At 41.6% G+C, this 24,620-nt stretch overlaps 1 protein-coding gene across 2 annotated transcripts in view; it reads right to left on the bottom strand.

Moving 5' to 3' along the window:
- Positions 1–24,620, bottom strand: part of FCHSD2 (FCH and double SH3 domains 2) — a 150,684-nt gene that overhangs the window by 57,800 nt on the left and 68,264 nt on the right. For both annotated transcript variants that reach the window (XM_088140448.1, XM_088140449.1), the window contains 5 exons: positions 19,350–19,426; positions 17,969–18,113; positions 12,225–12,358; positions 11,906–11,960; positions 11,514–11,642 (listed from right to left, as the gene is read on the bottom strand). In XM_088140448.1, coding sequence (XP_087996574.1) covers positions 11,514–11,642; positions 11,906–11,960; positions 12,225–12,358; positions 17,969–18,113; positions 19,350–19,426 — 540 coding nt within the window. The remainder of the gene's footprint in view (positions 1–11,513; positions 11,643–11,905; positions 11,961–12,224; positions 12,359–17,968; positions 18,114–19,349; positions 19,427–24,620) is intronic.

Raw genomic sequence — 24,620 nt, 5'->3', positions numbered from 1 at the left:
ATTCCTGTTTCGCATCTGTCTGTTTGCAAAAAGAAAAAGCAGTCCAACCTGTCAGAATGTCAAATGCAGTCCAAATACATAAGGAATTGGTGGCAATAAACCTAGCTGCTCTGAATGAATGTTAGGTCTCTGGAACCAGATGGATTACATTCCAAGGTGCTAAAGCAATTGGTGAATATGATCTCAGAATCACCAGCTAATAATTTTTGAGAACCTCTGGAATACAGGGGAAGAGTTGGAAGAAGAGCTAACATTGTTCCCACCTCCAAAAAGGGCAAAAAGTGGACCAAGGGAATTACAGACGGCTCAGCTTGACATCAGTTCCTGAGAAAATTCTATAAAAGTTCATCAAGCAGTCAGTTGGCAAACACTTAGAAAGGAACAAAGTGATTGCTAGAAGCTAGCATGGATTGTTAAAAACAGGTCATGCCGGTCAAATCCTATTGCCTTGACAAAGTGAATAGTGATCAGTAGACTGAATGAATGCCCTGATCCTGGAAATAGTGTATAGATTTCAGTAAGGCATTTGATAAAGTTGACCACAGCCTCCTTCTTGATAAAATGAAACAATGTGGAATGGACGGTACCGCTATCAGGTGGGTTTGACCAATGAGCGGTCCTTAGTGGCTCTATGTCAACATGGAGGGAGGTATCCAGGGGGGCCACCCTCAGAGTTGTGTCCTGGTCCCAGTGCTTTTCACCGTTTCCATAAACAACTTAAACAAGGAGACAGAAAGGAAAGGATGCTCATCGAGTCTGCAGATGACACAAAGGTGGAGGGGACGGATAATAACAGTTTAGAACAGTGTTTCTCAACCTTGGCAACTTTCAGATGTGTGGACTTCAACTCCCAGAATTCCCCAGCCAACCTTGCTGGCTGGGGAATTCTGGGAGTTGAAGTCCACACATCTGAAAGTTGCCAAGGTTGAGAAACACTGTTTTAGAAGATAGGCCCAAAGTTCAAAAGGATCTTGATAGACTTGAACATTAGGCCCCACCCAATAAAATACATTTCAGTGATGAGAAATGTAGCGTTCTGCACTTAGAAAGGAAAAAGCAGATGCCCAGGTACAAGATAGGGGGCACTTGGTTTGGCAGGAGTACAGAGCCAGCAGCGTGCTGAAGCTGCCAAAAGAGGTGATGTAATCTTGGGTTGCATCAACAGAGGAACAGTGTTGAGATAATGGAAAAATGGTTAAAGGAGCTGGGTCTGTTTAGCCTAAAGAAGAGATGGTTAAGGGGAAACATGACAGCAGTTTTGCAGTACTTGAAGGGCTGTCCTGGGGAAGAAGGGGTGGAGTTACTTTGCAAATCTTCCTAATCACTGGAAGTTTTCAAACAAAGGTGGGAAAAGAAGATTTCTATGGTCCTTTTCAACCCCCTGAACAAGGACCATTTCTCTTTGACTCATTACAGCAAAGAGCGTATTTGCAGGTAACTGAGGTCATCTGATGGTCATTTGAGTATTAACACTGATGGGAACTTATCCCAGTATAGGGTCTCTGCTGGAACTTTCTAGAGCTCAAGAATTTTTGGCATGAGCTCTTCCCAGGGGAATGGGGAAGAGCTTTCAGTGAGGCTCCCTCCCATCCCTCTTACTTTGAAGACCAATGCAGCAATACACAGAAACAAAACAACTCACACTGAACAAGGATAAACGATGTTGTGTGAATGGCTGGATGCTCATTCAAAAGAACCTCAACTACAGTGACCAGTGCCACTTCACTGTGGGGTCACTGAGTCACACAGATGAGAGGAGAGAAAGCCATAAATGCAGCGGAGGACCGGTATTATGAGATAACCAACTCTGTCAAAATAAGCTTCTTTCTACTCTGAAATATTCAAACAATACTGCTTCATAAAAGCTGAGCAAACTACACAACGATGCTGCCTTATAGGGATCTGGGAGAAAATACCCACTGAAAAATCCCTCTAAACATGTAACAGAAATTGACACTTCAGTTAACTTATTACACAGCTACAAAACTTAAGTGTCATCCAGTTGGTAAATATTGAGAAGAAGCAGGCTTCCCTTTATTTGGTCCCTCAGAACATGCAAATAATTTTTAAGTGAAAGTTTTCTGTTCCTTTTTTTTTTCTCAAAAGGGTAAAGTCCTACAAATAACTAAGTTTTTTTTTTTTTAAAGGGCAAAGCCCTACAAATAACTAAGACATGAAGAAGTTATAGAAGGTACAGATGACAATGTTCTGATTTAAATGCAACCGGGATGCTAATTATCTTAGAAACTTTAAAAAAGAGAATGTGAAATAACCTTCTCTTTACAGCAGGTCATAGACTGAGAAGAGGGGGGTTATCCTCATAACATACAACTTACTAGTTCTGCAATCTGAAGGGATCACAACAACAAAAATGCTATTGTTCTTGAAAATAAATGAAAGGCCTGAAATCCCAGAGGCTCCAATGATTTATTCATTAAGCTTAAACTCTGAGCAGAGACTGGGGTGGCTGGCTGGGGACATAGGTTAAGAATGCCCTTTAGAAAGCTCTGTGATGCCAAGAAAAGAGAGATACCTTGAACAGAAACCCAACATTCAGCTAGAGGTGGAAACAACCATATAATGAAGCCACGACGAGGGATCCTGCTGAAAAAAGCCACCAGTGATTGAACAGAACAGTCTAAACGTTCACAGTTCTTCTGGGTGGGAGAGGCTATAAACCTCTCCCATTTAAACGTCGACATTTATGCATCAAATGTCTCCCAGTGTGTCTAAAATAGCCTGCAAAACTGGCTCTGGGATGGCATGCTCCACACTATGAATCAAAGGATCTGGAGGCTCTGGTGCTAGTGAGTTAGATTTATGTCATCTGGCAATCTCCAGAAACTGCCTTTCACTAATGAGGAGGCACTGGGCCCCATCAACCTACACCTCTGGAGGGATCCCATAGAGGGCTGGACTGGTCCAGGAGAATGGGAAGGTGTGTCAATTTGCATGGCAAGCAAGTTTATTCAGGGTTGCCCCTACTCTCAAAAGCAATGGAGAACAACTGCCTTATATGATCTTCAGTTGTCATCTCGAATATCACGTTGACTCAAAGAGAATGTAAAAATGATCTCCCACCCATCTCCCCGAAAAGATAGTAATAGAGCAGTCATCTTCCTTTGGGTACACTAGTAAGGAAACTCTTTATGCTAACATCAGCAAAATAACCAATTCTGTTCCTCTTTGCAGGTTGACATACCATAAAACAATGGTATTGTTTGTTGTGACTTCTCCTGTCCCATCCTGAATCCAGATCTCAAGGCCTGAAATGTCTTTAGGACATCAAACTCTAGAGCAGTTGGGCTTCATCTGTAGATCTTGGCTGGGTACTCCCTCTCCCTTCAAGGAAATTTCCAGAATAACAAGGAAATATCAAACCAACAGCCTGCAAGAACCTTCCTAAAAATCCAGGATAGTGTGAAAATGACAAGTGTATCGCAGTGCCATTGTGCAGATGTCACAATTATGTAATGCTGCCATGAGGCTTAACGCAAATTGGTAAACAATTGTACTGTGTAAGGGCAGATTCCCATCAATGTGAAACTCAAAGATCTCATTGTAGTATGTCAAAGTCTTCTGCTTGGTCATCCTCTTAATAGCAGTTCTGAGGCTCTGCACCTGGACATTACCTGTAAACATACTGTTGACTGTGCGCAATCAGGAGCTTTCTGGAAAACATGGGACTGCAATCTCCCAGGCTGGCTGAGAAACTTGGGGCATGTGGCCCTAAAACATTTAGAAGATGCCAGGCTGTAAGGACACAAACCAAGCCCTTACACAGGTGTTAATATTTTTACCCCAGCAAGGGTTCAGAGAAGAAACTTTGCAGGATAAATTCTACTATAAATCAGACATGATTATAGAAATAATCAGACCGAAAACAGTCTAAAAGATTATCAGGACACAAAGATGTTCTATGCTGCCTGAAGTTTCCCAAACTTTCCCTTAGGCCAATTAGCTTTGTGTATTAATTTTGGGGAGAGCCCTCACACTTTAGATTATGTTACCAGATGAATATATGCACATCCATCCTTTCCCTTCCTCCCTGGTGTGATGTTAGATTAATTTAACTTATGTGCTAAGCTTATGTGCTTATGTGCTCTCTATGGCCTTTTTTCCTTGACCTATTGACTCAGGTGGATCTTCTTTTTCCCATCTGGAATCAGATCCAATCATGACACGCTTTGGGGGATAATCTACATGACACCTTGACAGGAAGAGATGATTCTGTTGGACCAGGCATTGCATCTTTCTGAGGTATCTGGAACATGAGTCTGGGGGTGGGGGGAGGATTTTGTGGTTAGTCTTTGACCTTATTAGGATGAGCGTTCCCAGAATATAGGAATGAAAGTTTCCTGAATGGCCCTTTAGGCACCAGCATATAAATTTCTTGGGGACTATTCTATTTTGCGTTACGTTTTCGACATCTCAGTGATGGGAGAGTTCCTCTAGATCAGTGTTTTTCAAATTCTGGGAGCTGAAGTTCACACATCTTAAAGTTGCCAAGTTTGAAAAATACTGATCTAGATATTGGAAATCAGAATTCAGAATTATGCTATTGATAACCAAATCTCTTGCTTTTTTCCAAAAACCGCCAGGGAGATGTCAATTCTGGGACATAATGATTGGCCAGATGTGGACTAATACCCCGAAAGTTAATCCTGACAAGACTGAAGTTCTTCTGCTCAATAGATATGTTAATTTAGGATTGGGATCCTGTTCTGGATGGGGCTGACTTCCTTTGGTAGGATCAAAGGATCCTGACTTTTAATTTACAGTTTAGTTTAATGTTTTAAAGACCTCTCTGTTTTTAAGGTGTTTTTATATACATTGCCCTGGAGGCCTTTTTAGGGAAGAAAGATTGTTAAGAAATAGTTTAGTAAGTACCTAAATCCACGTAAAACCTTTGGACAACCTAGGGCCTGGATCCCTAAAAGTTGCCAACAGGCACTTTCCTTGGCCCCATCAGACTCTACACTGTACGTGACTCCTTGAATTCTCAAAAAAATAAGTGTGAAGCTCCCATGAAAAGTAAATCCACGGCCTCAAGCCTCATCTAGGTTTTTAAGGATGATCATCTCATCTCAAGTCACCCTTAGAAGATAGAAATGACCTGGGTTATAACCAAGAGCCCTGTTGTGAAGTCAGCATATCTATCATGAAAAAAGACACAGGGAAGCTGAGAGGCACTCTGGAAGCCACAACTGACCTTCTGATCAACAAATATTAGGTGAATGGTCACACCCACTTTGGCAGCCATTTTGCAAGAGTGCCTCATAACAGGCTCTCAAGAATCCTAAATGATAGAATGTTCATAATTTTTAATCATATCACATAAATATTATTGCACTGAAATCCTCATTGAAATACAATGCATCAAGATTTATAACGTTACAATAAAAAGGGGGGAAAAGATGATTATAGAATCCTAGGGTTGGAAGGGACTTTAGACTTCAAGTCCAGACCTCTGCCCAGGACAGGACTCCTGGGCAAATAGCTACCTAGGTTTTGCTTGAAAACCTCCAATGATGGAGCCCTCACAACTCCAGGAAGGAGGCTGTTCCATTTCTTCGCAGCTCTCACAGTCAGGAAATTCCTCCTTATTTCAAGTCTGGATCTCCCCTGTAAAGCTTCCATTCCCTGGTTCTCATCCTAAATCCACCCCCTTCCCTGGGACATCCCTTCAAGTATTGGAAGACTGTTATGATGTCTCTCCTCAGCCTCCTCTTCTCTAGCCCAAATTTCCCCAGTTCCTTTAACTGTTTTCATAGGATTTAGCTTCCAAGTCCAAATACATCCACTGACCCAACAGGTTTAAGACCCCTGATCTAGGGTACTATGGTTGTTTGTAGATATCCCAGGTAGGGGTCTTCCAATATTATTACCATGGAACTTATGAACCAGAAACATCATGACTTTCCTCTGCCCATTCTGCATAACAAGTCTGCGCTGTGCTACTAACTCTGGTCCTCTCCTGATGCTTTTGTGTTCCAGTAATGCCATTTTCAAAATAAGCTATTTGCTTACATGCCATTTAGTTTAATAGCAGAATCAAAGAGAGCACAAGCCGCCCTGCAGCAAGGTTCATGTTTCTGCCGTCCAATGCATTATCTGAATATTCCAATGTTATCAATGACTTTTATACTCTTAAGACGCTTGGATAATTGGAAAACAGATATGCTTTAATATTTTTCTGCTGGATTTATAAAACGATCTGCAGGAAACTCAAGACAAGAGGACATACTAAATAAAGAAGGCTTGTTCCATTCACGTTTAAAGACTGCAAATCAGAGCACATCTTGGGTATTCAATTACTAACCCTCCCAGATTTATGGATTTTTTTTCTAGTGCATCTCTGTCCTGAATATGTATATGACAGAAATAAAATAGCTATCTTGGACCAAGGCTGATGGTATTTTTCTGCTGTAATTTGGGCGGGGGGGGGGGGGATGAGTGTCTGTAAATTATTTAAGAGGCATGGAGGCTATCTAGGAAAAGTGACATTAAATTGATTTTTGGATCATCTTGCTTGATTGCATTAATAATTTAAACAGCATTTTGAAATAGCTGCTTGGCATGGGGTTTTAAAAGCGCCTGTCTCGGCCCGTTTCACCTTCAAAAACAGACTCCAAGTGGAGGCAGCACTGCAGACCCCTAACCCAAGCTCTATAAATGGCTTGCAAATTTCGCCAACGGGCCTTATGTCACCTTGCCCTTTTTGCGCTCCCTGTGCTGCTCCTTAGGTGACTCTCCCCAAAACTAGGGAGGGCCCCTTCTGAGACACTTTTTCCACCCCCCACTCCTCCTTCAGACTCAGATTTTGTTTATGAGACCGTTGTCTAGGCTGCGGCTCTTCCTCCTGTCTCCCAAGGTCATTCCCACAGATCATTACAGACTATGAGTTCTAGTCCTCCCTTAGGCATGAAAGCCGGCTGGGTGAATTTGGGCCAGTTCCTCTCTCGCAGCCGAACCTGCCTCACAGGGTGGTTGTTGTGAGGAAAACAGGAGGAGCGAGCATAAGGTCTGTAGGATGCCTTGAGCTGACCAACACAGAGATGGGATAAAACCTAGATAGGCAGCCAGCCAGCCAGCCAGCCAGTTTGGTCTAGTGGTGAAGGCCTCAGGCTAGAAAGCAGGAGACAGTGAGTTCTAGTCCCACCTTAGGCATGAAAGCCAGCTGGGTGACCTTGGGCCAGTCTCTCTCTCTCAGCCCATCTCACCTCACAGGGCTGTTGTTCTGGGGAAAATAGGTGGAGGAAGGAGTATTAGGTGTGTTCACCACCTTGAGTTATTTATAAAAATAATAAAGGTGGGATAAAAAAATCTAAAACAAACAAATGAACAACAAAATTTAGAAGCAGCTTGACTCCAAACTACTCTAAGCAGCCTACACTTTAAAGGCATAGGACAATAAAAGAATATATTAAAATATATAGGACAATAAAAGAATAAAAGAAAAATAATAAAGGCGGGATAGAAAATCTAAAACAAACAAACAAATGAAATTTAGAAAAAGCTTGACTCCAAACTGCTCTGGGCAGCTTACACTTTAAAGGTATAGGACAATAAAAGAAAAGAAAAAACAATTACACATGTCTGCAAGAAACAAACACAACACCCCAGAGAAAAACTGACAGGGGTCCGACGGCCACCTGGGAGCAAAGCCAGGTTTTCAAAGACCTTTGGAACAACAGCAGGTGGGGGGCTGTACAGATGCTGCTCTAAGGGGCAGGGGCTGCGACAGAGGAAGGATGCTTCTGAGGCCTGGATGGAGGACACTGCTGAACTGGAAGAACCAATGGAGTGCACCATTAACTTCTGATTCTAGATTAAGCGATAAAGTGTTGCTTGAATCTTAACTTCTCCAGGTGGAACCAGCCTGTCCTGTATTTGCATGCCGTTAGGGTTCCCCACATACGTGAGCCGAAAAGCAGGCAGGGCTCGACAACTTTGTTTTCTAGTGCCCCCCCGCCCAAGGCATCGTTCTGAAAGGCTGTCAAAACAGAGTCTTCCTTTAAAGCAGAACTGCTACTGCAATGTATGCCAAGCCTGGCCATTAGCAACTTGTGTTAATGCTGCTTAATTGGTTATTGCTTTATTTGGTTAGTTCATCTTAGTAACGTTGTTGTATTCTGGCCCTGTTGGGAGCTGGTCTCATGCAGTAGTGGACCGATCAATCTATTTAAAACCCACCCCATAAAACCCACCCCATAAAAACAGCCTTGAAGTAAAAGCAAGAATTTGTCTGTATTTGAGCATAGCATTGGCCAGATTTTCTTTAGATGTCTGAAGCGTAATCCTAAAAGGGTTAGAACACCCCAGGACAGATACCCTGGTGGGGATGGAAATGAACGAGTGGTCAAATGGAGTTGCAAAACGGCTGGTGACAAAATAGCTATAGGACCAAGAGGTAGCAATGTTGGTAACACAAACTTCCTGTTGCAAGTAAGTCAATCAACACATGTAGAAGAGTGGAATGATCTTGAACCAAGATCTAATTACCAAAAATTCTGTCTTCTGGCCAATTCCAGGACATTATAGACCAGTGTTTCTCAAACTTGGCAACTTTAAGACATGTGGACTTCAACTCCCAGAATCCCCCAGCCAGCACATTGTTCTAGAACAAAAAATTTTTCAAAGGGAAACGCTTGGGCAAAGCCACTAAATTAACGATTCATCCAGAAATTCAAATCTACTACCTGTAGCTCAAATTGAGATTATGGATTTTTATCAGAATGTACCTGTTCATTAGTTTGCTAATTCTAAGAAGTTGCGGGCTGTCATCGACGCTATTTGGTAAAGTCATTACTATTTACTCTTAGCCCATCCCCTCTGACCTCACTCCTCTCTAGTCCCCCCCCAAACAAAACTAAGAGTTGCATCATGTGAGATGGGCAGCTATATAAATGTGATAAATAAATAAATAAAAAATATCACCACAGAAGAATAAATTAGTCTTAATATGAACCAAGTTCCCAAGTTTTTAGTATAATTGAGATGCATTTCATTCCAAATCTCTGAACCATTAAGAAGAACAAAACATGTAACTTCTAGCCTTTTAGCATGTAGGAAATCATTTGCAAAACGAAATAAGGTGATTTTTGCTAACACATCTCACAATAAAAATCTCAACCTCATAATAGAGGATGATGATGGTGGTGGTGGTGGTGATGATAATCAGTCCATTGCAAAAGGCCGCTTGACTTGGAACAGCTTCCATCCTGCAACGATACCTTTAACACCATCAAACGACATCTGCCTGCCCCAGGTCCTGGGGAGGACTTGATAGGAGGATAAAAATGCCAAATCCAGCCTAAACATCTAGCTGACTGCGTGACCAACCACCACCACCACCACCACCACCATCATCATGGTTAATAATAAAGAGGGAGAGGGAATCCCAGAAAACTGAATGATCTAGAGAAAGAAACGGAGTGAGTTTTGTTGAAAAAGGGAGGTTAAGCAAAAGAGAGGCAGAAAACGTAGAATATATTTGTTGTGCTCCATACTTGTTTACAGCTTTAAAAAAAGAGTTTAAAAAATCTTTGTTGCTTCCCTCCTGCCAGCTGAACTGTTATTTAGTGATAATTCAACTGGCTGAGGACCACTTTTATTCACATACAGTTAAACATGATTGGCAATTAACTAGCCAAAACTATTATTTTGCTTCATTGTGTTCCACCACAGCTCCACAAAGAACCCATGAATAGCTCTCCTGTGATTATTTTTAGGCAGTTGAATTTGTTCTCCCTAGTTTTTAAATGGATATTGGAGGGAACAAATGGTGATGATGGGCTTAGAAGCAGAAACCCCCTTTCCAGATGGGCTGGGACTGCCGACTCCCCCATTCCCCAGGCAAGACTTCCGCAAAGCCCTGGGCGCGAGTTGAGGGAGGCTGCTCTGAAGTCGGAGGAAACCTACGTCTTAGTCGGGCAGCTTATGACCAGAGATTGTTTCAGGAAAAGCTCTGCTATTTTACCCTGCTTTAAAAGAAGTCCCTTAAAAAGCCTGAACACAAAGCCCAACCTGTTTCGTGTGGTTGCGCTCCATAAGAAATAGGGCTTTTTTATCGCAACACACCGACGCATCCTTTCTCATTGTTTGTTTGTCATACTTCGCTAATAAAATATAATTAAAAAAATTAAAAAGTAACCGTTTGCACAATGGAGTTTATATATTTCTCTATCCAACTTCTATAAGGCTGCTTGACTCTACGGCAACCCTGGGCAGCGTAAACACTGCAAAGAGCCCAGAACAATATCACAAAGAGGGAAAAAAACAACACGAAAGGGCATTCTCCTTCTTGGTAGTAACTCCACAGTTTCAAACACAGTTGGCCACGGGGCATCTAACGCAAAGGGGGGACTCCTTGACAAATATCAGCCTAAAACCTCTGTGAATCAGATTTTTTTAAAGTCTATCCCACAGAATACTCTCTAGGCACGACTATAATATGAATCAGGAATACATTTTGTAGTGATTTTCAATTATTTCTTAAGATGATACAATGAGTCTAGTGGTATATATACCATTAATTATTCAATCCACGAAATGATGAATTTTAAATGTTACGACAATTGTAAATTGTTTATTGATAGTTTATCTTCCACCCACTATTGTTTTCACTTCCTTTTTCCTTGATGCAGTCATTTAGTTTGTTCTTTAAAGGTTTTAAAATAAATTAAAAAATGTTTTAAAAATATGGCCACAAAGTTAATTTTGACCAGCACTGCTGAAAATAAGCAATGCAGCTTCCTGCCATTTTGAGACGGGAAACCTTAAAAGGAAGACTTAATGTGCCCACCAGTTTTTTTTTTAAACGACCCTTCCTCCTCCCCCCAGAATCTGTCCTCTGCCCTTCCTCTGATAGAGGCTGCAACACGCCACATCCACATTGATTTACTGCAGATGTAATGTAATGGTATGGAAAAACCACATCTTCAGACTTAAACCTTGATTTGTTCTTTAAAAAGCAAATGGATTTAAAACTCTGGAACTGCTTTTGTTTTGAGAAGTTCCACATGCTTCCAACATGCAGCAGTACCTGGATTATACTTTAGTCATATCATGATGGCAAAAACAAAGTTATCAACACCCGTGAGCCGCAGATCTACTTAAAGCATGTTTTCCTGACCTGGTTTAGCTAGCAAACCAGGTTTGTTCAAAGGAAACAACAAAATCTAATTGCTGCAAACATAGCTGGGATTGGTATAAACAAATCCTCTATGTTTCACAGTCTAGGGATCGCAAATTATGACGTCTAGCAATATTACATCTATGTTTGGCTGATATCACGTAGTAATTAAAAAAAAACCCAGTTGTTTAAATATGGCCAAACCTCTTCAGACACTGAATAAACTTTAGATACCAAATGCTCTCTTTATAACAAAGCAATATGAGATCTTACAGTAACTATAGCTCATAGAACTGTGGTTAAAATTATAAGTCATTGTAATAGAACTGATTAACACGGAAAAAAAAGGAAGCTGTTCAATTAAATCTGCCATTACCTTTATAATGTTTACCAAGTCTGTTTGATAGTAGCGATCTTGATGTGCGTTCGCAGCTGCTAATGTGAGAAGATACTCATTCCTCGCATGAGTAGCTTTAGAATTACACTCAGACCGGCGTGCTTTTAACTATATAAGTAAAACAGAATTAGGTAAGAAATTATAGCAGTGCAGACATTTATCACTGTGAAGCAATACTTTAATAAAAAGTTGATAGCTTGTAAGCAACTATATCTTTCTAGTGGTAAGCTGCTTAATTTTTCAATAAGAATGAATAATATACACTGCAGTTTATAGAGTTTCAAAAAAAACACACACTTTTGCATGATGTCTCCATTGCCAGACGTTACATAGCTCTAAAATTATAATGTGCAATTTATTTTTACATTTACCTTTACACTTGCTTTCTGTAAGCTTATCCTCGACTGAAAAAGACTAAGTTTAGACCTGCAAAAAAGAAAGAAAGAAAAGTTTTTCTGGTCAAGAGGCTAGAAAATCTCTGTGACAGACAATACATTTAGAAAGTGATGTGTTATTTTTTCCAAAATAAGATTGCACGGAGAAATACAGAAAATTCCTCAGTAATCAAGAGACTGTCCAGGGGCTCGTTGTTTACAAGCAGGATTCTACCACTAACAATTACAGCAAAGTGTTGTAGGCAGCTACTGAAGACAATTTACATGCAGACATCGCAGATGGGCTAGAACATACTTGGCCTCAATATCAGCCTTTTCACGGACAGCATGGGCCATCTGCTCCATTTCAGAGTACTTCTTCTTGCCCTTAGCTAAATCTTTGACAGTCTCTTGAAGTTCGGTCTGGATCCTGATCAGCTGGTCCACACACTGGGAAAAAAAACCCACAGAAAACAAAAATAATTGGTCTTTCATAATAGTATCTGCAGTTAGAACTGGATCTCCACTTTTAAAACACACACACACACACACATTTTGTTCATACAAATATAAATATGTTTATCCCAGACACAGGCATCTCTGGGGTAGGGGCGGTGTTCAGAATAACACCATGCTCGCCATCTTGCAATCTTGATTCTCCTCCCACCACCCTGCAGATAGCCATGCCTAAGCGAGTTGATGCAACATCAGTCTGTTGGAAATCTGCTGTGGGCTATAGTCCCAGTCATACCCTGTCTCCAAAAGGCTGTTTATTTATTAGCACTCTAAGAATGTTAAATCACGCTAGCCTTTCTGGGGGTTCTACAGATAAAACCATGATAAATGAAATCAAAATACAACCGCCTAAGATAAAATGATACTGAATAGTATTAGCGATAGCATGAAAATTACCTGTGATAAAAAAAAAAAATCAAGCTAAAATTAGCAGCAAAAGGTAAATCAGTAAAAGGTGGAACAATGAAGCTATTCTTAAAATCCCTGGGAAAGGGAAAGTAAAATGACTTTGGGGCCGAAAAGACCAGGTAATGGGGACCAGAGAAGCCTACTTAGAAAGGACGTTCTCTGGCAGGTCATCAGGCTATGACCAAAGTACTATTCAGCTTGAGAGTCTCAGGTGACTAACTTTGGTTTTGAGTAAATAATGACAGGAGAAGCACTCCTAGATGTATCTTGGTCCTAAGCCACCCAGAGTTTTCAACATTAAAACTAGTACTTTGTATTTGGTGTAGAGCCAGACTATGGCCCATGCAGAGAACAGACTTTAGCACACTATGATCAGGTCAGGGGTGTGCTAAATCTTAATCCCAATGAAGACACTAGTTATGCTGCCTCAGATTCAATGAAGTTTGCAGGCTACTTCCAAAGGTATCTTCACACATCATTTCTTGCATGAATCCAAAGAGGAGATGATTGGCACTTGAATAAATATAGCAGTTTTCACTGTTGTGGTCATAAGTGGCATACAAACCTAATCCAAAAAGATACTATTATTGCTAGTGACAGAAATGGATCCAAGAACACTTCCAACCCATGAACTTGATCCTTGAGGGAGAATGCCCTGCCCCTCTAGGACAGGGTGAAGGTCACTACCTTACTGGAAAGGAAGGAAGGAAGGAAGGAAGGAAGGAAGGAAGGAAGGAAGGAAGGAAGGAAGGAAGGAAGGAAGGAAGGAAGGAAGGAAGGAAGGAAGGAAGGAAGGAAGGAAGGAAAGAAACACCGCAAAACATATCTCCATCTTGCCTGGACTGGGTTTTTCTTATTTAGCTGTTCTCCTGCCATTAGCTTGCTCAAGCCTCACCTGCTTCGGATGAAAAGGAGAAGTCAAGTGGAATGTCATCTGCATAATGATGACACTTGCTCGCATCCCTGGGTAACATCACAATAGGTTTGTGCTTCCCAGATTGGGTCAGCTGGAAATCCTTGGGGTTGCCGTTTCAAGGTATCTGGGGGACGTGGGGTTGGGAAAGAGCGCCTCCTAGCATGGTGAACCCAGTTTGTTGCTAAATTAGGTTTTAATGCAATAGGTGCATTTCTTTTTATTCAAGAGGTTTAGAGTTAATATTTAAGGTTTTAATGGCATTCTGTTTTATAGCTAGCCTCCTTCTGCACCATTCTTGGTGGACAAAATAGGATATAAACTAAACCCTGCTGTTTTATTGTCTTTTGGGGACCTCTTCCCTCTTCAATTTAATTGTTTTATCCTGGTTTCAGAAATCTTTTAGTTTTAACGTTTTGAGCACTGTTAAGAGTAGGGACAATTGCTCTCTAATTCCAGAGCTTTTTTCTCAAGGAAATAATTTAGTGAGGAGGCTAAATGTCTTTACAAATGCAAAACCAAGGAAACTGCTACTATGTACAGGACGCAGAAAAGATGCCCAAATATAATTCTCTATTTGACTTTAATGCACGGGAAATCTTGCCAAACACAGCTCAGTGGCCAAGCAATTGCTCTGAAGGTAGAAGACCACAGGTTCAACCTGCATCTCCATTTTGAAAGGAAGTTTGGACCAGGAATGTCCTGGGCCCACCCTTCAGGTTTCTGATGCTAGTCAGAATTCAGGCAGCCTGAGTGTGATGGACGAAAGAGAAGGCAGTTTCATTTGCTCTTTCTGGAAAAAGCATAACCTGAACTATTTTTTTTCCCTCCATGAAATCCAAGACTCATTAGCTTCGCTGTTCACCTCCAATGTAGAGAATCCAAAGTTCTGGCATTCTCAACATTGAGAAATAATTTGTGCTGTTTTCTTCTCTTAGCACTATGTTATACTGCTTGAGTAAGATCACCGTAAATTTTGCCAACATTTTATGTGCAAATATCGCAAAAGATGTTTAGGCTCGATTATATTTTTTTTCTTATACAAGATGCTGTCTGACCTACTAACACTTGGTTGAAGGTTGCTAAATACCCCAAGAACCTTAACTAAATGGTGACATCCAGAATAAGAGCAAAGTCTGTGCCTAAATGGCATTAAAGGTCGAAGAAAGCAGTGGGGCCATCTCTAATTTCTTGCTGGTAAAGTTTATAATTCTCTTTACATGTTCACATGTAAATACTTGCCTGTGAAGTGTTTCACATGGAATGAAACAAAACAATTTGGAAACATTAACATGTCCAACATAACACTGTTTTTTAATTTTAAAATTACAGAAAGTAAGCGATGCGGCCCATTGGTAAAAATTGGGTGGGGATCACAAACCCCAACAGGAAATTCTGTAGATGGAGGCAGAAGAAAAGTGTGTCTGTCACTTCTCTGCTCTGAAACATCTTCTTCCGAAACACGGTTTCTCCTGAATAGTTAGAACTGGACTTAACATGGTTTGGTTTTGCACCATGTGTACAGATTTGCAAAAGCTATGTTTGTTCCATCGTTAACAGTGATCTGCAAACCATTTAAATCAATGTCAAGACTGGATGCAAAGTAGGCCAGTGTCTCTAGGCCAGTATTTCTCAATCTTGGCAACTTTAAGATGGGTGGACTTCAACTCCCAGAATTCCCCAGCCAGCATGGCTGGCTGGGGAATTCTGGGAGTTGAAGTCCACCCATCTTAAAGTTGCTAAGGTTGAGAAACACAGCTGTAGGCTATGGATTAATACATGAACTGGTCCCTATAACACCAGACACGTTTCTGCCGAAAATCTATTAGTGCAAAGCTTTTTAAAAAGTTAACCTTGGAAGTGATGATCTCACAAGAAGCACTTCGCCCGCTGCCTCATTTCTATAATAACAATAATAAAAAGCAAAATTTTCCTTCTTTAGTCTCCTCTATGTAATAAGCCACAAGGTTGCTTCTGTACTGATTTTCTGGCCAGCTGCCTGGGACGCGTTTGCAGGACGTGCCTGAAACATCTCAATTTCCGCTGCACCCTTAAAATCTTGGATAATTCCTTGGATGTTTTTAAAAGGCACCACACCTAAAACTCAAAGCCTATCCAAGTATAATTTGGAAAATTTCAAAGCCACCTCCAAAGACACTTATTTTTCAGATTCTTGCAACCATCACGGGGTGTATTTAATTTCATTTACAAAGACAGTTCTTTTGTCGGCTGCTAGCAGACAGTTTGCCAGTTATTCGGGGAAAATGCATGCAATACGGCTCTTGATAATTGGAGGAGAAGAGGGAAGGATAGATTCTTCCAGAAAGTAATCTGTTCCTAAGGGTAGAGATCATGCGATTGATAAATTATTATCAATTTATTAGGGTCTATAATAAAAGGCTTTCATGGCCGGAATACGATGGCTGGTGTGGATCTTCCGGGCTGTGTGGCCGTGTTCTGGAAGTTTTGTTTCCTAACGTTTCGCCAGCATCTGTGACTGGCATCTTCAGAGAGCAGGAGCACAGACAGGAGCAGTTCTCTCTGTGTCCAGGATGATGTGACCCTTTTGTGGGTATTTATAGAGATCTGAAGGGGGGGGGGATTGTGGGTATGTGGTGGGGGGTTAGGGGGTGTGTCAGGTTTGGGTTAACGAGTGGCTTGTTTTGGTGTCAGAATATCTGTGTATCTTCCTTGGGATTAGGCAGGGTTTTTTCTTCTATTGAGTTGTTAATGAGTGGCTGCTGGGGGTGATTAGTATGTTCATTGTGTGAACTGTTCACACATCCTGGTGGTTGAGCTGAGTTCGTTGACCTTTGCAGGCTGTATTTTTCAGGATTGGTAGCCAAGTTTTGTTGATTTTTAGACTCTCCTCTTTTTTATTGAAGCTGTGCTGGTGTTTGTGAATCTCAATGGCTTCCCAGTATAGCCTGGTATAGTGGCTGTTGGTGTTGTCCAGTAAGTTGGTGTCGACTCCTAGCGGCCACATAGATAGATTTAAAGCTTCTATCAGATCCCAAACATAAGATCTCTCAAGCATCACATACTCCAGATCCTTCCTCATTTTTGTTTCTCTTTTCTTGGGGTAGGACATCTTTCTTAAAATGTACCAGAGTTCTCATTTTTCAACCACTACAGATTTCTCTATGCCTTTTGTGAGTTCAGTATTCTTCATATGTCCCCATCTCCCAAAGCTCAAGTTATAATTGTGAACTTGGAATAGGGTATACGCTTCTTGTTACCATATAGCCAATAGGATCTGGGAAATAGCATATGAAAGGGCTACCAAAATGATGTAACCTCTAGGAGGAAGTCTGACATTGGTGGGGTTAAAAAAAAAAAGGGTAGGAAAGGGTAGAATGCAAAAAGATACATACAGTATATATGCATACACATAACTATGCATAAAATTACACATGCTATGGAAAAAAAATGGATGGGAAATCACTGTAGGGAATGCTGGTGAGAAGCTGGTATCAATCTCATGTCCTAGCTGCGCTTTCTCCATTCATATTTGGTTGGCTGCTCCAGAAAGCTGGAGCAGATAAGCAGGAACAACCTGCCCAATACAAACAACTTGGGGAAAATGGCTCATAGTCCCCTTCACCGTGACCTGGAGGGTGGAGGCCAAGAGGAGATGCTTCCCCTGGACATTTTGCAGCATGTCTATAATTCAATTTCTGCACACCACTAAGAGTTATATGATTGTGGAGGTCTAGAAATCACTTCAAACCAATCAATAAAATGTAGCTTACGATAAAGTCTTGTGGGGTAGTGGATGGGTTAGGAGCAGGGGAAAGACCCAAATTCAACTCTACCCTCAGCTATGAAAGCTCAACGAATGACCTTGGACCAGGCATCATCTCTCAGCCAACCTACTTTATGGCCATCTTGTGCGGATTAAATTAGACGAGAGAATGTTGTTATCTTATGACTTTGAATTCCTGAAAGCAATGCAGATCTTAATTTAACAGACAAACAAACAAATAAATAAATAAGCAAGGGGCAAGAAGGAATGAGTGTTTCTAGGGGAGGTGGTGCAAACCACCACTGATGACACAGAGAATCAGGAAAAGAAGACACCACAATAACCAACACAACTCTTCCTTATCACTAGTGTAAGATTAAAGAAAGTGAACAAACATTCTTCGGTAAAACAGCACCTGCGTAAAACTGAACGTTGCTTCTCTAAGTAAAAAGGACAGAACAAAATTCTCAGAAGGTACCTTTTTCAGCTGCTGTTCTTTAAAGCACTTCACTGCCCTGGCGGGTTCCGAAATTAGATTCTTATAGTTTTCGCAGATATTGAGTCTGGACTGAGCCACTTGCCCTGTGCTTTCGAGAAATGATTTCCATACAGGATACAGGCTCCTACAATGCAGACATAAATCTCAGGAGGCATCCAGATCAGTGGGGGAAGAACAAGGAAGGGATGGTTGAGCAATGTCATTTTTCACGTGCAGACTACAAAAACAATAGCTAACTTCCCAAAACTTGCCTTACTGGAAAAGAGAAATAATTCAAATCCCTAACCAATCTAATACAATTTTATTTTCCAAATTTAAATCTTCAATCCCACCAGTACTGCATCTCTTTCTTTACCATTTATGGCCTGTTTCTGCATATCCTGTTCAAATTCATTTACAAATTGAATTTGCTTTAACATTTTTTTTTTTTTAATCTTTGTTATATCTGGACTGTAAGCTGTGGAACTCCAAGAAACCTAGGGAATTTTACTTTGTCAGTCTGAATGATTGGGGAAAAAAATACAGTTGAAGGAAAAAGACTGCCAACATGCCTATAAAACAGTGTGAGAATTAGTCAAGAGGGGACCCACCAACCTCTAGATCAAAAGGTATTATAGGCAGGCCCCCAGCCATATCAGGCCCTCCAGGGGAAGAAATACAACTTGTTCTTGCATGGAGAACTGCACTGCATTGCTCATCCTCTTGGAGAGGAACTGTTGTGCTGATGCTCTAGACCAGTGTTTCTCAACCTCAGCAACTTGAAGATGTGTGGACTTCAACTCCCAGAATTCCCCAGCCAGCAAGGCTGGCTGGGGAATTCTGGGAGTTGAAGTCCACACATCTGAAAGCTGCCAAGGTTGAGAAACACTGCTCTAGACAGAAGTGGTCCCATCACAAGATAACAGACACCATTTTGGGGGAACAAAGGAGACCAATACATCAGCACCTTGTCTTACTACACTCTTCATATCTCTAAGGCACACCCCACCACAGGCAATTTTTATTGGGCTCAGGGCAAGCTTGACCTTTGAATGATTTGATTTGGATGATCGTGCTCCATCTATTATTGAGCAGGGCAAGGATAAGCCCCACATTTTATTTATTGGGCATGTAAATTTGCAACTACAACCACAAAACATAATACGATTACTCCCCAGCCATGTCGTCATGTATGTAAAAATTCCTCTTCCACTGGTCTAAGGCCACCTGCTAAAGGCTGCAGGTTGGGCCCTTTTCCTCTGCATCCATTAATGGCCAGAGGTTGCAGAGGATCAGTTGCAGACAGAGAAACACTGAATACGGTTGCAGCACAACATCACAAATGCGAGCCCTTAGAAGCGGACGTCTTGGTGACAATTACCTAAAATCATTTCGCTCATCTGCTTTCACACCAGGCCATTCTTTCTTTAAGTACTGGCTAGCCAATTTCTGCATCCCCTGTTAAAAAGAGAAACAAAAGGCTTTATTTACAAATGGACTTGAATCCTGGCATTTCTCCCATTGCTAGTTATGTTACTCCAAAACATTCCACAAGCTTTTCCTGGTGGGAGATGGGAAGGTCCTTACCTGGTTGATTGGATTAAAATGCCAGCAAGGATAACTCGGCTAAGACTTAGGTATACAGTCAATGACAATAGTAAAGGAACATGTGGGATTCCCCCTGCCTTTACTTCCCATTCAAAGATGAAACTGAAATGTTACCAATTATGAGCCCAAGATGATCAGAGGCGCTGGTTGTAGTTATGGTTCTCCTAGTGTAGGAAAAACTTTTCTATCCCAGTAGATTTCTGGCATGGGAGTCTAATTCTCCAAATTCCAACCCAGCATGGCCAAAGGGTGGCCACACTATACCATGTATGGAACTAGGGTTTGAGGAAAAGCTTATCCTGGTCTTTCTAGATGAGAGATGTCCAAAGCAGTTCAAGGAAAGGAATGGGAACCAGAGAGGGGACCAGGTTAGGATCATAAGGGACAATCTTGGAGAAGACACAAAACCCTGCCAACCTTAGAAATGAACTGAAACCTTGCAGGCAGACTTCAGCACAGGGTTCACAAGAAGACAACAAAGGACAGGATGGCTTCTCGGCTATGTTCAAGACAAGGCAGGACAAAAAGACCAAGACATTCATTCTGAAATGATTTTCTTGGTTCTCTTGACTAATAGCTGCATCACAGAATAATACAGAAGACATCACGCTGGGAACAAATTATCAATAAGCAAAAGCACAGGTAGTGTGAGCAGGTGGTCTGTCTTGAAAATAGGAATCCTCTTCCTGCTAAGGTTCTGGATTAGCCAATTTACAGGTATCTACACAGACTGGCTGGCTAGCTGGTGATTTAGCAGTTGACTGGAGAAATTCCTTTTAATTTCATTAATAGAAGAACATAAATGAATAAATGATGAGCCATGGGCTACCCTTCAGGACCTTGCTTTCATTCCAGAAAGTCTCTTGAGCATCTTTCTTTGCTCTTCTGCCAGGATAAAATGCATTCTCTTTGTAGAGACAGAAGGCACAGCAAGGTGTGGGGAAAGGGGAAATTCTGGGCATAACTCACCAGGGTATCTCATCTTGGCGAGACAACCTAAGACAAAAGTCACAAGTCCTTGCAGAAGCTCAACCTCTTTTGTAAGCTTTGAAGGGTACCACCCACAAGGTTATAAAGTACAAAGCAAAGCAGGGGCTCTACTCTGTAATAGGATCGTGCAGCAATTCAGATTCAAAGAGGAAAAGGTGTTTGGTGTGAATGTAGCACCTCTTGGTGCCTCCTGAAATCAAATGCGTCCTGCGCCAGGCGAGCCCAGGCAGAGACACCACATCTTTAAAAGAGGTGCTGAAGGGTGCTACATGCGGGCCTATGCGCATTCCTAACCACCTTTCCGCCTTCATACCCTGACGCTGCACAGTCCTCCTTTGTAATACGGCTCCATCTTCGCTGTTAAAAATACGTGTGTGTGTTTATTTCGATGGCAGGTCCCAAATGTTTGGTCTGGAGCTTGGGGAAAATGCTGCCAAGGACATAATGCAAAGCCAGAATAATACGGTGGAAAGACTTGAGGAGCACAGCCATGGCAGAATGGGCAAAAAGACCACATAAGTCAGAGCACTGCGGTTTCAACCACAAGCAACACATCCTGCAGGTACTAATCCTCATTGTTTGTCGTAGGGTTGGCAAGATTAAAGAAAAGCTGTCTTAAACACGTCCTGGCCAAGAAAAGAAATGCTGTCACTACTCTTAGCACTGCTAAAATGCATGCAAGTTTTTGGACGTTTCACATTGGAAATCATAAATGGCTTTAAAATCGGCAGGGAGAGGAGAGTGGCTCTCTGTGCGCAGCTAATGTCTCATATAATGTTCTCCTTGTTCTCTTCAAGGACACTTGCTGGTTTGGCTCTCGAGAGTTCCCTGAGACAAAAATCATCACTGTTCAGCTCCAACTGGGAAATCTACCAATAGTTTAACCTTTGACACAGTTACATTGAGCATGAGATGGGGGAGTGTGCTCAGGAGTCACTTCTGGGGGTGGCTTGGCATGACTTTAACTCAAACAGTAAGCACTGCGATAAGAAAAATCCCATCCGTGTAGATAGCATGTTTAAAAATCTGGAAGCAATCTTATTTCTATGCAGAAACTGAAGTGCATTTGTGCAAGAGCAGAATTTCTCAGACAATCTTTAGATCCCTTTTTGATTTAATCTGTTGGGTTCCATACAAAGGATTATTATCCCGCCAGGAACCGTGCCACATTTTAACTGGCCGCTTTCAGAACTTCGGTGTTTACTCAGAAGCCCCACTGTGTAATAGGGACATCATCCATAGTGGGTAAGTTTGGATTACAACCTTCAGACTCTGAAATCAGGAATTGCCCTGAATTATTCTTTTGACAAGGGTAATGTATACACAGAATTGGAAGAGGCCATGACTCGGAGGCTAATTTTACTGATCCAGCCTAAAATTCTGCTTGCTGGTTTTACAGTCAAGATTTAAATTCAGCCTGCAAGCAGCTACGATTCCAAGTTCTTTGTTTGGGATATGTCAGATCAGAAAGCAAGCTGAGCTCTTTATCTTTTTATTGCCAAACCAACAGACCCCTATCCTACATCTGTGCATTTGGCATCTTTTCCCTAAGTGAAAACTGTAATTCCCATACTCTCATTGATCTGTCAGTGGCTGGCTGGGAACAATGGAAATCTGGAGGGTCCCAAGACTGGGGAAGCAAGATTTCACAGAATCAAAGTCAGCCTCATCCCACCATATTTCAAGCCACTTTAATTATTCTCAGGAGGCGTGCAAAATGAAATACAAAATTTAAATAAGAAGCTCCCCCCAACACCAATTTAGTGTTGCTAGCCACATTCTGAGTCAGCACAAAATATTTGAAGGAATTATTTCAGGTAACTGGTACAGCGAAACAACAAAAGGATTACAGCGGGTTGCATCTTCCAAGATCAGAGCAATTTAAACCCTTGCACAGCAATTATTGTAGTGATTTATATGTAGCTCGCTAACTGTCATTTTATCTCATGTTTTATCAGTTTACTAAGTTAAACCAATGAAGGGCATTTTTTTTTTTAATTCTTCCTTTTCTAGTAAGAGATTATGATGATGTAAAGGAAAAGAAAAGCAACTCTGCTTCTTCTGTGATATCATGTATTCCTGCAAATAAGGACAATCAATGCATCCCCCCACAAACGGAGCCTCAAGAGTGCTTTTCCAACAGAAAGGGAGCCTACAAATCAATTCCGTAACTAAAATGTCACTTCTCCTGCAAGCACCCTGTTAATTAGTGAATCTACCAACTCTTGATTCCGTCTTTATTACTTAAACAAAGTGACAGAAAAAATGTGAAGAACTTTCTCTGCTGGTTAAAAAGAAAAAACAGAGAAAAAATCAGAAAAAATGGCAATTCAGATTGCCAAGGGCCCAACCTCCTGAGCTCCTTCAAAGCACTTAGTAGCATCCGTCTCATCAATTCAATTCTCTATATGTGGAATATTGAAAAGGTCACCTGAACGGTATCTCCAGGGTCAACGTAACTCCCTGTGAAGAACACGAGAGGTATTTGCTGTGCAGGTTTACCTTAGAGCTGCCCATTATACAGGTCACTGCATTTTTGTCCTGAACAAGCTACATCACACCTATAGATTTTCCTTAGAATCATCAAATTGCAGGGGTAGGAAGGGGTCTGGGAAATCATCCAATCCTCCGTTATTCTTATCAGATGTTGCAGAATTAAAATGGGATGGAATAAGAGGGGAAAGAGAGAAAGAAGATGACACAAGGAGGGTCAGCCTGCCGCTCAGCATCTCCCACTGCACCCACCCTAACTGGTTTTATTTCTTATTGCGCAGCAAAGTGCCAACCTATGTATCTTCTTTATTTCCAGAATGCCTCTGGGGCTCCACAGGGGATTGAGAAAGATTCTCAGAAAATAAACACTGTGGGTGCCCACCTGCTCCCTCCCCAGAAGACACAACGGTCAGCCGAGCGATAGAGGAAGCACTTTCAGGGCTACGGGAGATGGGAGCAAGGGTTCCGGCTCTCAAATTTCCAAATATGCCCACCATCTGCCCCCAAGGGCTGTTTACTCCTGAATTAAAAGTGAGGTTCACTGCAGAGATCAGTCCCTGCTTTCCATGTTACCACTAAAAGATGTAGGAACAGCCTATATTGTGCTGGGGAATTCAGGGAGTTGAAGCCCACGCATCTTAAAGCTGCCAAGGTTGAGAAATACTGGGCTAGGTTGTTCCCTGTGGCCAGCAAACCTTCCACCTTGTAGGCTTTTTTGGACCAAAGTTGCTAGAAATAAGCTCTAGCATTGCCAGGCTACATGAAAGCTGCTAGAATCATAGAACTGGAGAGTCAGAAGGAACCACAAAGATCACCTAGTCCAAACCTCTACAATGTGCAGGAGAACTAGTTCAACCATCTACAAGAGGTAGCTCTCCAGACTTCTTCTAATCCTCCAGAGATGGAGAACCCACCACCTCTGCAAGAAGACTGCTGCCCTGTTGGGCAGATCTTACCATCAGAAAGTTCTTCCTTATATTTAAACAAAAACCCAAGAAGCTTCTAGTTGCACCCATTATAGACATGGGGAGGGTGCCTTTAATAACATATCATTTGATCAGATCAGATTCTCTGGAGCTCTAGAAAAGGCATCGATCAAGAAAAAAACCCAAACTTGCTGCTAACGCCCACTACTCTCACATCTGAATGGCCTTTCAGGAATTCCCAACAGGCGATTCTAAGTTCAGCTCCCTCCCACTTACCAGCACTAGCACCTACGTGACCCCTCTCGCCTGACAAATATAATGCCACAATTCAGGTCACTATAGGACACGCCAACAGCTGTTTCTGTAACATTAGACCCAGGATTTCTAGAACAGGAGTAGAGGCTAAAATGTTAATCAGCAATAACTTCAGAACAGCCCCCCCAAAAGAAAACAAACAATAACCAAGTAACGTAAGAAAATATAGTAAGTTATGTATCAGAGACCTTTAAAGAAAATGATTTAAAAATGCATTTCTAAAGATATCCTAGTGTTCCTCCATAAAAGACCAGAGTGTATATCAGTGTTTCTCAACCTTGGCCACTTGAAGACGTGTGGACGTCAACTCCCAGAATTCC

Source organism: Python bivittatus, unplaced genomic scaffold (genome assembly GCF_059951505.1).
Source record: "Python bivittatus isolate LINGU-HERP-01145 unplaced genomic scaffold, Pbiv_v1 ctg000340_np1212, whole genome shotgun sequence".
Taxonomy (NCBI): domain Eukaryota; kingdom Metazoa; phylum Chordata; class Lepidosauria; order Squamata; family Pythonidae; genus Python; species Python bivittatus.
The sequence above is the reverse complement of the archived record's forward strand: the minus strand, read 5'-3'. Positions and strand labels throughout refer to the sequence as shown.